At 52.2% G+C, this 12500-nt stretch overlaps 3 protein-coding genes across 3 annotated transcripts in view; 2 read left to right on the forward strand and 1 right to left on the reverse strand.

Annotated features, from left to right (window-relative positions):
• Positions 1 to 1933, forward strand: part of LOC124465829 (type II inositol 3,4-bisphosphate 4-phosphatase-like) — a 4705-nt gene extending 2772 nt beyond the window's left edge. Inside the window, exons 3-8 of the mRNA XM_047017457.1 lie at positions 7 to 61; positions 343 to 440; positions 515 to 609; positions 937 to 1091; positions 1368 to 1531; positions 1783 to 1933. Of these exons, the coding sequence (XP_046873413.1) occupies positions 7 to 61; positions 343 to 440; positions 515 to 609; positions 937 to 1091; positions 1368 to 1527 (563 nt within the window). The 3' untranslated portion in view covers positions 1528 to 1531; positions 1783 to 1933. The remainder of the gene's footprint in view (positions 1 to 6; positions 62 to 342; positions 441 to 514; positions 610 to 936; positions 1092 to 1367; positions 1532 to 1782) is intronic.
• Positions 1934 to 2368: 435 nt separating this feature from the next.
• On the forward strand, positions 2369 to 8496 carry rnf150b (ring finger protein 150b). The gene is made up of 7 exons (XM_047017521.1): positions 2369 to 3208; positions 4521 to 4771; positions 4933 to 5004; positions 5126 to 5208; positions 5325 to 5421; positions 5516 to 5771; positions 6108 to 8496. Exons 1-7 carry the CDS (start codon positions 2755 to 2757, stop codon positions 6224 to 6226), a joined length of 1332 nt encoding a protein of 443 aa, XP_046873477.1. The 5' UTR covers positions 2369 to 2754; the 3' UTR covers positions 6227 to 8496.
• An 824-nt stretch (positions 8497 to 9320) lies between these two features.
• LOC124465830 (protein phosphatase methylesterase 1-like) overlaps positions 9321 to 12500 on the reverse strand; it is an 8100-nt gene continuing 4920 nt past the window's right edge. The window contains exons 10-12 of the mRNA XM_047017458.1: positions 11367 to 11411; positions 10424 to 10488; positions 9321 to 9676 (exon numbers count right to left, since the gene is read on the reverse strand). Coding sequence (XP_046873414.1) covers positions 9605 to 9676; positions 10424 to 10488; positions 11367 to 11411 — 182 coding nt within the window. The 3' untranslated portion in view covers positions 9321 to 9604. The remainder of the gene's footprint in view (positions 9677 to 10423; positions 10489 to 11366; positions 11412 to 12500) is intronic.

Here is a 12500-nt window from a genome sequence, read left to right on the forward strand (position 1 = left end):
TGAGAGTTCATCCTGTGTTCTTCAACATAGGAATCAACCAGCAACAGAGTCTGGCTGAAAGGTACACACACACCACACGCACACACCACACACCACACACACACACACCACACACCACAGGCACACACACACCACACACACACACGCACACACCACACGCACACACGAGTGCTGTCTGGACACATACAGTGCACACTCTTTTGACATATGGGCTGTAGTGGTTAGAGCATATGATTAGAGATCACAGGTTCAAATCCTTCAAGAGTACCTCACCTAGGATGAGCCAATAGTGACTTTAGTACTTCTGTGTGTGTGTGTCTGTGTGTGTGTGTGTGTGTGCAGGTTTGGAGACAGCTCTGTTCAGGACAGGATTAACCAGAGGAGCTTTGAGCTTCTGAAGGTCTACTACAACACACTGAAGAAGACACTGCCCTCTGTCTGTACGTACACACACACACACACACACACACAGAGACAGACAGGTGTGTGTGTTGATGGTCTCTGTGCTGTGCAGGTGGTGTGGAGGTGGAGGAGGTGCTGGTGTCTCTGCAGGTCAGCCTGCAGAGCAGGAGGAGGAAGAACACAGATGTGCTCTGGCTGGCAGCTCAGGTGAGGTGTGTGTGTGTGTGTGTGGTGTGTGTCAGTAGTCTTGTTTAACTGAGTGAAACTTGAAAACCTAGACCTTGTGGATCCTTTTTGCTGCCCCAGAACAAATGTTTTTTAATGGGGTTTAGGGTTAGTGTTGGGGTTAGAGTTACATTAGGGTTAGGGTTAGAGATAACACCATTTTTGTTAGGAGTGAATAAAATAATACTAATTGTGTGTGTCTCTGTGTGTGCGTGTCTCTATGTGTGTGTGTGCGTGTCTCTGTGTGTGTGGTGTGTGTGTGCGTGTCTCTGTGTGTGGTGTGTGTGTGTGTGTGTGGTGTGTGTGCAGGTGTGCAGGGCTCTGAGGGGGGTCAGATTGACCAGCTGTAAGAGTGCTAAGGACCGCACCTCCATGTCTGTCACCCTGGAGCAGGTCAGGGTGCTCAGCCAGCAGCACAACCTCAGCCCCCAACACTTCCCCCGCGCGCTGGACTGCATGAGGAGGTGTGTGTGTGTGTGACTCTTCTGTACTGCTTCTTTGATTTCTGCTTTCTGTTTCTTTACAACTAACCCTAACTTCTCCTCTCTCTCCTTCCCTTTCCTTCTCTCTCTTTCCTTTCCCTTTCTCTCTTTCCTTCTCTCTCTCTCTCTCTCTTTCTCTCTTTCCTTCTCTGTCTCTCACTCTCTCTTTCTTTCCTTCTCTCTCTCTCCTTGTCTCTCTCTTTCTCTCTCTCTAACCCCCCCTCCCCCCCCTCCCCTCCCCCCCCCCCCCTCTCTCAGTGCCCGTCAGGGCTGGGGTCAGATGGCTCCTGGGGGGTGTGGGGGGTGTGTCCAGGGCCAGGCCCCGCCCCCCTCCCTGGCGGTGCTACTAGTCTCTGCCCACCTGCTGGTGGTTTGGCTCCTCCTCCTCAGCCTGGTGCTGCTGGCTCGGCCCCTCTAACACTGTGCGTGTGTGTTTTAAAGTCTGTGTGTATCTCTCTGGGTGTGTGTGTTTACAGTCTGTGTGTGTGTGCGTGTATCGCCGTGTGCTTATCTCGCTGTGTGTGTGTGTCTCTGTGTGTGTGTCTCTGTGTGTCTGTGTGTGTGTGTGTATCTGTGTGTGTGTGTGTATCTGTGTGTGTGTATCGCCGTGTGCTTATCTCTCTGTGTGTGTGTGTGTGTATCTGTGTGTGTGTGTATCTGTGTGTGTGAGCAGGGAGGGCTGCCGGATGGAGAACGTGCAGAAGAATATCTGCAGCAGGAAGTACGCCTTCAACAGTGTTCAGCTGCTCACCTTCCCCAGACTGTACCGCCCTCCGGAGGGCACCTACGGCAAGGCGGGGTCCTAGAGGAGGGGGGGGGTCCTAGAGGAGGGGGTCCTAGAAGGGGGGGGTCCTAGAGGAGGGGGGTCCTAGAGGGGGGAGCGGGAAGAGAGAGAGATAGGAGAGAGGGAGGAGAGAAAAGAGGAGAGGGGAATGACAGGAAGTGTGTAAATGTAGACTCCTGATAGGTCTCCTATGAACATGTGACCAATCTGTGCTTTTGTCAAATGTCTTGTCTGTTAGCCTTCTGGACCTTGTAAATATGTTTTTACCCAAAATAAAAAATACATTATTAAAAAATCCAACAAACTGATTTGAGACTTCCCCACACACATACTCCAAATGTTGTTATGATGTACTTATTCATGAATATCCCCGTTTTGATACATTGAGTCATTGATTAAATGTATGAATTTACATTCTGGATTTGATACATGTCTTAAGGATGCCACACCGCTAGGTGGCGCATCCCTGGAATCAGCCTCCTCAGTCTGCATACCGTTCCCCTGTCCCAGCCAAAACAAGCGGCCCACAGACAAGCGGACATATCTGACCAGGTCGCAACAATACAAGCCAGCAACTTTTACAAACGACACTTTCCTATTGACGTTCACGTTTCTGCAACGGTTTAAGGACGGTGTCATGGTCGGAGCAGGCGGGGTTTTCCGGGCCGCGGTAGATACGGTCTCGTAGATTCAGGAGTTTTTGGAAATGGCTTCGAGCTGCAACGCAACGTAGACGGACAGCGCACAAAGGGAGCTCGCAGGGCGCACAGCGCCAGCTATACATCCGCTATGGAGTAGGCGGTGCCGTTAGCCGTGCTGCCCCAGGGCCGTTCTACCGACCGAATCTCACCGAGCGGAGCCATGGCCGTGTCGCTAATGCAGGCGTGCCGCAGCCTGGCCTTGTCAACCTGGCTTGTCTCCTTCTGCTTCGTCCATCTGCTATGTCTAGATTTCACCGTGGCCGAGCGCGAGGAGTGGTACACGGCGTTTGTAAACATCAGCTACATGGACCCCGCGACCGCGGAGGCACGGTCTGAGAAAACGGAGTGCGGACGCTACGGGGAACACTCTTTAAAACGTGACGCCCGCGGAGTGGTGGTGCTACCGGCTGTCCCGCACGACAGACAAGCCTGCGACCCCAACACCCGGTTCTCGGTGCCCGCTCACACCAGCTCGTGGATTGCTTTGATATCTCACGGTAACTGCTCGTACAAGGAGAAGATCCGCCACGCTGCAAGTCAGAACGCGTCCGCCATCGTCATATTCAACGTGGGATCCACTAACGCCAACGACACGATCACCATGCCCCACTCAGGTGAGCCCCCCTGCCCCACTCAGGTGAGCCCCCCTGCCCCCCTCAGGTGAGCCCCCCTGCCCCACTCAGGTGAGCCCCCCTGCCCCCCTCAGGTGAGCCCCCCTGCCCCACTCAGGTGAGCCCCCCTGCCCCACTCAGGTGAGCCCCCCTGCCCCCCTCAGGTGAGCCCCCCTGCCCCACTCAGGTGAGCCCCCCTGCCCCCCTCAGGTGAGCCCCCCTGCCCCACTCAGGTGAGCCCCCCTGCCCCCCTCAGGTGAGCCCCCCAGCCCCACTCAGGTGAGCCCCCCAGCCCCACTCAGGTGAGCCCCCCTGCCCCCCTCAGGTGAGCCCCCCTGCCCCCCTCAGGTGAGCCCCCCTGCCCCACTCAGGTGAGCCCCCCAGCCCCCCTCAGGTGAGCCCCCCAGCCCCCCTCAGGTGAGCCCCCCTGCCCCACTCAGGTGAGCCCCCCAGCCCCCCTCAGGTGAGCCCCCCAGCCCCCCTCAGGTGAGCCCCCCTGCCCCCCTCAGGTGAGCCACCGTCAGGACAATCACATGGGATATGCGGGTGGACCTAGCTAACTAGCTATCAGAGTGTGTGTCACATTGATCAGAGGTATATTTTTAGGCACGATGATTGATCTGCGGGTCGCAGTCAGACCATTGTGTGTCTGTGTGAGACTCCAGTCTCTCCTCCACAGCTGCAGCTCAGATGCTGAGAGAGTTCCAGATCTTCCCTGAGACACGGTCCAACATGTCCTTCTACGTGTGTGTGTGTGTGTGTGTAATAACAGTGTAGGGGGCCAGATGGACACCTGGAACATTCCTGGCATCGTTGCCAGCATTCCAGAACATTCTCAGGGAATTTCACAACCCGGCCAATCCCGGCTTTGTTGCCAGGCCGCTACCACGGTGACCATGAAGCGCACACGCACACTTTCCCTTTGTGTTCTGTTCTGGAAGACCTGTCTGGCTGTCGAGTCTGGAGAGAGATTTAGATTTAGTCATTTTGCAGACGCTCTTATCCAGAGCGACTTACAGTAAGTACAGGGACATTCTCCCCGAGGCAAGTAGGGTGAAGTGCTTTGCCTAAGGACACAACGTCATTTTGGCACGGCGGGGAATCAATCCGGCAACCTTCTGATTACTAGCCCGACTTCCTCACCGCTGAGCCATCTGGCCATCAGATGTGTGCTTATGTGCGTGTGTGTGTGTGTGTGTGTGTGTGCGTGTGTGTGCGTGTGTGTGTTCTGCACTCTCACATACACTCTCAAACCCTCCCCCCCCTCTCTCTCCCCCTCTCTCTCCCCCTCTCTCTCCCCCCCCTCTCTCTGAAGGGATGGGGGACGTGGTAGCCATCATGATCCCAGAGCCTAAAGGTCGTGAGGTCGCCGCCCTGCTGGAGCGGAACGTCACGGTAACCATGCACATCACCATAGGAACGCGTAACCTGCAGAAGTACGTGAGCAGGACGTCAGTGGTGTTCGTGTCCATCTCGTTCATCGTGCTGATGATCATCTCCCTCGCCTGGCTCGTCTTCTACTACATCCAGAGGTTCAGATACGCCAACGCTCGCGACCGCAACCAGGTACACACACATACACACACAGCAGGTACACACACACAGCAGGTACACACACACAGCCAGGTACACACACATACAGCAGGTCCACACACACACACAGACAGGTGTACACACACCCAGTTCAGATTGACCCCTGTCTGCCTCTCTCCCCCCCTCCCCTCTAGAGACGCCTGGGGGATGCAGCTAAGAAGGCCATCAGTAAACTGCAGATACGCACCATCAGGAAGGGAGACCAGGTACGAACCAGCACACACACACACACACCAGGTAGGACCCCCTAACCAGCACACACACACACACCAGGTAGGACCCCCTAACCAGCACACACTCTGTGTATGATGTGTGTGTGTGTTCTAGGAGACGGAGCCAGACTTTGATAACTGTGCCGTGTGCATCGAGGGTTACAAGCCCAACGACGTGGTCAGAGTTCTACCCTGCAGGTAACAGTTCTCAACGTTCTCCTTAGAACCGCCATGGAGAACCCTGATATCACCTGCTCCCTCTCTCCTCCTTGTCTCTCTCCCCCTGTCTCTCCCTGGGTCTCTCGCCCCTCCAGACATGTGTTCCACAGGGGCTGTGTGGACCCGTGGCTGCAGGACCACCGTACCTGCCCCATGTGCAAGATGAACATCCTGAAGGCCCTAGGCATCGCTGTGAGTCACACTGGAGTCAGATAGGAGTCAGATCACAAGAGTCATGTAAATGAATCACCTATCCTCTTCCTCCCCCCCTCTCCTCCTCCCACAGTTGAATGCAGACTGCCTGGACGACCTCCCCCTGGAGTACGAGGCCTCCCTGGGGGGCGTGGGGGTGGGGGGGCTGGCGTTGGAGGTGCTGGTGTCGGGGGGCTCCAGCGAGGGGGCCCTGGGCGAGGGGGCCCTGGGCGAGGGGGAGGGGGGGGTTCTGGACCCGGGGGTGAGGAGGATGGAGCTGCCCCAGGACTATCACGACCCTGACACTCTGAGGGAGTCACCTGTCACCGCCACCACTGACACACACACAGGTAACACACACACACACACACACAGGTAACACACACACACAGGTAACACACACACACAGGTAACACACACACACGGGTAACACACACACACAGGTAACACACACACACAGGTAACACACACACACGGGTAACACACACACACAGGTAACACACACACACAGGTAACACACACACACAGGTAACACACACACAGATAACACACACACACGTAACACAAACACACACAGATAACACACACACAGGTAACACACATCTAACACACAGCTATCTTAAACACAGCTGTTGGTACAACCCTCTCTACCTGTCTAAGACTCCTCCTCTTGCTCCGCCCCCTAGGTGAGCTCCAGCCAATGGCCAGTAGTGCCTCCCTGGCCTCCCTGGTGATCGCTGTGGAAACGGGCCTGTCGGACGAGGAGCTGTCTTTGGGGCCGCCCCTCCTTGGAGAGAAGTCCTGAGGGGGGGGCTGGTCCTGAGGGGGGGGGGGGGCTGGTCCTGAGGGGGGGGGCTTGGGCCAGGCCAGAGAGAGACAGGAACAGACTGTTGACATGAACATGCTTACCTGAGACCTGACCTCACCTGGCTTGATGTTGGAGGAGATTATCTAGGCTGACCCTGTCCAGGTGGGCCCTTCAGAAGGTGTGTTTACCTGTCTGGAACACAGTCTCACCTGGATGGGGGTCTGGAACACAGACTCACCTGGATGGAGGTCTGGAACACACTCACCTGGATGGGGGTCTGGAACACAGACTCACCTGGATGGAGGTCTGGAACACAGACTCACCTGGATGGGGGTCTGGAACACAGACTCACCTGGATGGAGGTCTGGAACACAGACTCACCTGGATGGAGGTCTGGAACACAGACTCACCTGGATGGGGGTCTGGAACACAGACTCACCTGGATGGGGGTCTGGAACACAGACTCACCTGGATGGAGGTCTGGAACACAGACTCACCTGGATGGAGGTCTGGAACACAGACTCACCTGGACACACCTGACTCACCTGGACACACTGACAGGAGTTTCACCTGATCTAATTGAACACCAAACTAGAACTGCATTCCTTTTATGGCCTGGACTTTTATTGTGAAAAGAGCGCTAAGGACTCTGGGAGATGTAGTACAATGTGCCAGGCTGACATCTTTTCTTTTCTTTCTGTGTTTTTGACCTATAAATGGACTGTAACATTGTAACAGTGTACCACATGGTGTTGTCATGGTTACGCACCAGTGTTGTATTGAACTGCAGTAATTTCTGGTTTATATGTGAATATTAACCTAGATCCTATATCTATACCATTTATTGTACGTTTTTTCCTTTTTCTCTTTTGCCTCCCTGTCTGTGTGTGACGGTTGCCTTGTTTGTTAGTGTGACAGAAGTGCGTCTATAGTTGTGAATGAAATGCCTTTTTATACAGGCAGCTCTGTAGACAGCCCCTGGTGACAATCACAAAACATTCTAGGGTCCTCGACATGGCGATTTGTTGATTTGTAACTTTGATAAGTGTTCTGACCAATAGGATATGGTTACCATAGCAGTATCTTTCAGTGACCAATCAGGAGCCAGCCAGGGCCTCAGATGTTTGGAAGCCAACCAACATGGTTGTGTGGAATATTGTGGGTGGAGACAGTTCCCACAACCAATCATGAGGTAGCATAGGCAGCGCTTAGAATCATGAGGTGTTCTGTGTTAGGTTGACAAGAAGTGGCTTGTTTTTATCTTTTGTAACAGGAGGGTTACAGACAAGTAGTAGAGCCTAACCAACATCTTAACATCTTGACACAGAAACAGAGACAGAGGGAGGGAAGGAGTTGTCTACTATTTTGATATCAGAGGATTAGAATGTTTATTTTTGTAATCCCACTCAGTGTTATTGATGAACCTGATCCCTCCTGATTAGGAGTGCTGGTGATTTGCGACTGTTCCCCCCCCCCCCCCCCCCGCAGAGTTGATCAGATGGTACAGAACTTCCTGGTCCTAACTTCCAGTAGGATGGAGCCTAACTTCCTGTAGGACGGAGGCTGACTTCCTGTGGACGGAGGCTGACTTGCCTTGGCAGAACTGTAGGATTTAGGAGCCTCCTAGCATCCCTCTGAGCTGCCAGAACCTGCAGTAATGATGTCCTCTCAGCTGCCAGGACCTGCAGTAATGCTTGTATGCTACTCTATTACAGCTCCTGCTTTTTGTTCCCATCTCCTCTCTGATTGGTTCCTGTGATGCACTTTATGAGAAGGTACGTTTGTATTAAGGGCAGCTCAGGTGGATGAGGTTAGTTTTAAATTGTACTTTTTTTTATGTTTACGGCAAAAGTCCAAAAGAGAGAAACTCCACCCACCTGGGCTGCACCGGGCTGGCAAAACATGGGTATTATGGGAGTCATTGTCGTGACAATGGCCCCATTTGGATGTGTCAGGAACCATGGTAACCAGTTTGCCATGGTGTGGGATTGGTGTTCTATGGTCTTGAGGATAACCAGACATATGACTGTCCTGTGTGCACACACACACCTGGTGTCCACACACACACACACACACCCTGGTGTACACACACACACACACACACCTGGTGTACACACACACCTGGTGTCCACACACACACACACACCTGGTGCACATAGCAGGCGTGATAGCAGTGTTTAATATGTAAGGTGTTGCACGCGTTGTCAGTCAGCTTGACTCTTGAGTTTCAATAAACTTAATTGGAAGTTTGTTCTTTTTAAACAAAACCTTTTCTCATTCTTGACTTGCTAGCACATCCTAAAATAGTCCCTACACACCCTAGTTTCAACCCTCTTCAGCACTTTCATGTTTTTAAAACCATTCTGGTATAATGTTGTCGGTGGGAGTGGGAATGATTCATAAAGGATCATTTTGGATGTGAGTGTTGCACGAACACAGACAGTCACATGGTTTTGGTGTTTAGTTACTGTATGATGTTGGATGAGTTTGTGGACGCATCAACAAACAGACGGATTTAAAACATCTTTATTATCTTTTGGTATTCTACATGTCACATAGTTCAGGTCAGTGTTCTAAAGTGTGTGTGTGTGAGTCAGAAGACAATACTTGGTATATATGGTACAAAACAACTGAGACTAGCAAACACACATTCTATTTGCAACCATTTAATAATCCTATTCTCCTAAAGGCTGGATATCAACTTTCCAGGGTTTCTTGTGTGTGAGGCTGGGGAGAGGGGAGGTTGAGGGGGAGAGGCGGGTGGTAGAGGCTGGAGAGGCAGGTGGAGGAGGCTGGAGAGAGGTGGAGGAGGCTGGACAGGCAGGTGGTGGAGGCTGGAGAGGCAGGTGGTGGAGGCTGGAGAGGCAGGTGGAGGAGGCTGGAGAGGCAGGTGGTGGAGGCTGGAGAGAGGTGGAGGAGGCTGGAGAGGCAGGTGGAGGAGGCTGGAGAGGCAGGTGGAGGAGGCTGGAGAGGCAGGTGGTGGAGGCTGGAGAGAGGTGGAGGAGGCTGGAGAGGTGGAGGAGGCTGGAGAGGTGGAGGAGGTGGAGGCTGGAGAGGCAGGTGGTAGAGGCTGGAGAGGCGGATGGTAGAGGCTGGAGAGAGGTGGAGGAGGCTGAGGAGGTGGTGGAGGTTGGAGAGGCAGGTGGTGGAGGTGATGAAACGGGGGCGTTCATCGTGTAAAGGGATAGGAGGCACTGGACCAAACGGGGGTGAGAAGAGGAGGATTAGCTTGTTAGCTCGTCAGTATGAAAGCCAGCTTTTAAGTATGATAACTTGTCTGTACAATAGCGTATTAGCTTGTCAGTACAATAGAATGTTACCATGATAGCATGTTAGCCTGTGAACATGTTAGCCTGGTTTCTGTCCATGTGTCTTTCACCTCTTGGTGACTCCCCTTGCCTCAGCAAACTTGTGTCTCAACAGGTAACTAGCCAGAGCATCCGCTACCTGCAACACACACACACACATTCAATGTAAGGGTGAATCTCTCTCCCACACTAACACAATGATGTAGGTGATGCTTTCCACCAGTGGCCCCAGGCCCACGCATTTGGACCGGCCTCTGAACAATCCCAGAGACATTTTTAAAATGTATTTTAAATAAAAGTTCACACTGATTAATATGCATGAGTAAGTAAATGTTTTGATTTCAATAGCGATGAATATGACGAAAGGTAATTACGATGGTAATAATGCTCTTTTAAAAGTCTATATATCCCTTTATATGTACTTATGTACGGTGCATAACACAATTATAAACTAATCTAGCATAATAAATATATTTAAAATCATAACATCTCCACAATAATACTGGTAGTCACTCCAGCCCATGTAATGTTCTGTTTCAGACCGACCCGGTCCCACATTAAAGAAACATTATCTGGCCCTCGCAGAAAAATATTTGAGGCCCCCTGCTTTACACAGTCAGATGTAAGTGATGTCATACTTTACACAGTCAGATGTGGGTGATGTCATACTTTACACAGTCAGATGGAGGTGATGTCATACTTTACACAGTCAGATGTAGGTGATGTCATACTTTACACAGTCAGATGTAGGTGATGTCATACTTTACACAGTCAGATGTAAGTGATGTCATACTTTACACAGTCAGATGTAGGTGATGTCATACTTTACACAGTCAGATGTAGGTGATGTCATACTTTACACAGTCAGATGTAGGTGATGTCATACTTTTTCTGGTGTGTCCTCATGCACTGCATGGCCACAATGGGGCAGCACCTGCATCATGAATTTACCTGGAAGAACAAGACACCCGATAAAAAATGTTCTCCCTCTTTCTCAATCTATATCTCTATTTTTATTTCTCTCTCTCCCTCCATCCCTCTCAATATATATCTCTTTTTCTCAGAAATCAGAAAGCTTTATTTGCCAATCAAGTTTGCACAAACAAGGAATTTAGAGTCAGATGGCTGAGTGGTGAGGGAGTCGGGCTAGTAATCAGAAGGTTGCCGGATCGATTCCCCGCCGTGCCACATGATGTTGTGTCCTTGGGCAAGGCACTTCACCCTACTTGCCTCGGGGGGAATGTCCCTGTACTTACTGTAAGTCGCTCTGGATAAGAGCGTCTGCTAAATGATTAAATGTAAATGTAAATTTAATCTCTCTTTCTCCCTGATTATGTATCTCCTTTCCTCTCCCCTTTGCTGGGTTCCTTTCTATCTCTTTCACCCTCCCTCCCTCTCTCCCTCTCTCCCTCCCTCCCTCTCTACCTCCCTCCCTCCCCAGTCTCTCCCTCCCTCCCTCCCTCTCTCCCTCTCTCCCTCCCTCTCTCCCTCCCCAGTCCCTCCCTCCCTCCCCAGTCTCTCCCTCCCTCCCTCCCTCCCTCCCTCCCCAGTCCCTCCCTCCCTCTCTCCCCAGTCTCTCCCTCCCTCCCTCCCTCCCTCCCCAGTCCCTCCCTCCCTCCCCAGTCCCTCCCTCTCTCCCTCTCTCCCTCCCTCCCTCTCTACCTCCCTCCCTCCCCAGTCTCTCCCTCCCTCCCTCCCCCAGCTGTCAGCTCAGGGGGCTCTTGACTGACAAGACCAGGTGTCCCTGAACACTGCCTTTCTGCCCAAGGGTGTGTGTCTGTGTGTGTGTGTCTGTGTGTGTGTCAAACTGCTTTCAGAGACAGTCTTACCTTGCATTTGGCCTATAGTAAGGGACCTGTCCAGCCTATTTACACCTAGAAACACACACGCACATGCACAAACACATACACACACAGTTAATGAACCAATCAGCTATTTCTGCCTGATCCATGCTAATTTGTCATGTAACCAGTTAATCATCTAAACCACCACTACCTGAAAGCTACAGAGTGTGTGTGTGTTTGTGTGTGTACCTGACAGCAACAGCAGAGAGAGAGTGTGTGTGTCCCTGACAGCAACAGAGAGTGTGTGTGTTTGTGTGTGTACCTGACAGCAACAGAGAGTGTGTGTGTGTACTTGACAGCAACAGAGTGTGTGTGTGTGTGTGTGTCCCTGACAGCAACAGAGAGTGTGTGTGTGTTTGTGTCCCTGACAGCAACAGAGCGTGTCTGTGTGTGTGTGTGTGTGTCCCTGACAGCAGCAGAGCGTGTCTGTGTGTGTGTGTCCCTGACAGCAACAGAGCGTGTCTGTGTGTGTGTGTGTGTGTCCCTGACAGCAGCAGAGCGTGTCTGTGTGTGTGTGTCCCTGACAGCAGCAGAGCGTGTCTGTGTGTGTGTGTCCCTGACAGCAGCAGAGAGTGTGTGTGTGTACCTGACAGCAGCAGAGCGTGTCTGTGTGTGTGTGTCCCTGACAGCAGCAGAGAGTGTGTGTGTGTGTCCCTGACAGCAGCAGAGAGTGTGTGTGTGTGTACCTGACAGTAGCAGAGAGTGTGTGTGTGTGTACCTGACAGTAGCAGAGAGTGTGTGTGTGTGTACCTGACAGTAGCAGAGAGTGTGTGTGTGTGTACCTGACAGTAGCAGAGAGTGTGTGTGTGTGTACCTGACAGTAGCAGAGAGTGTGTGTGTGTGTACCTGACAGTAGCAGAGAGTGTGTGTGTGTGTACCTGACAGTAGCAGAGAGTGTGTGTGTGTGTACCTGACAGTAGCAGAGAGTGTGTGTGTGTGTCCCTGACAGCAGCAGAGCGTGTCTGTGTGTGTGTGTACCTGACAGTAGCAGAGAGTGTGTGTGTGTGTACCTGACAGTAGCAGAGAGTGTGTGTGTGTGTCCCTGACAGCAGCAGAGCGTGTCTGTGTGTACCTGACAGCAACAGAGAGTGTGTGTGTGTACTTGACAGCAGCAGAGCG

This window comes from Hypomesus transpacificus, unplaced genomic scaffold (assembly GCF_021917145.1).
Source record: "Hypomesus transpacificus isolate Combined female unplaced genomic scaffold, fHypTra1 scaffold_61, whole genome shotgun sequence".
NCBI lineage: Eukaryota > Metazoa > Chordata > Actinopteri > Osmeriformes > Osmeridae > Hypomesus > Hypomesus transpacificus.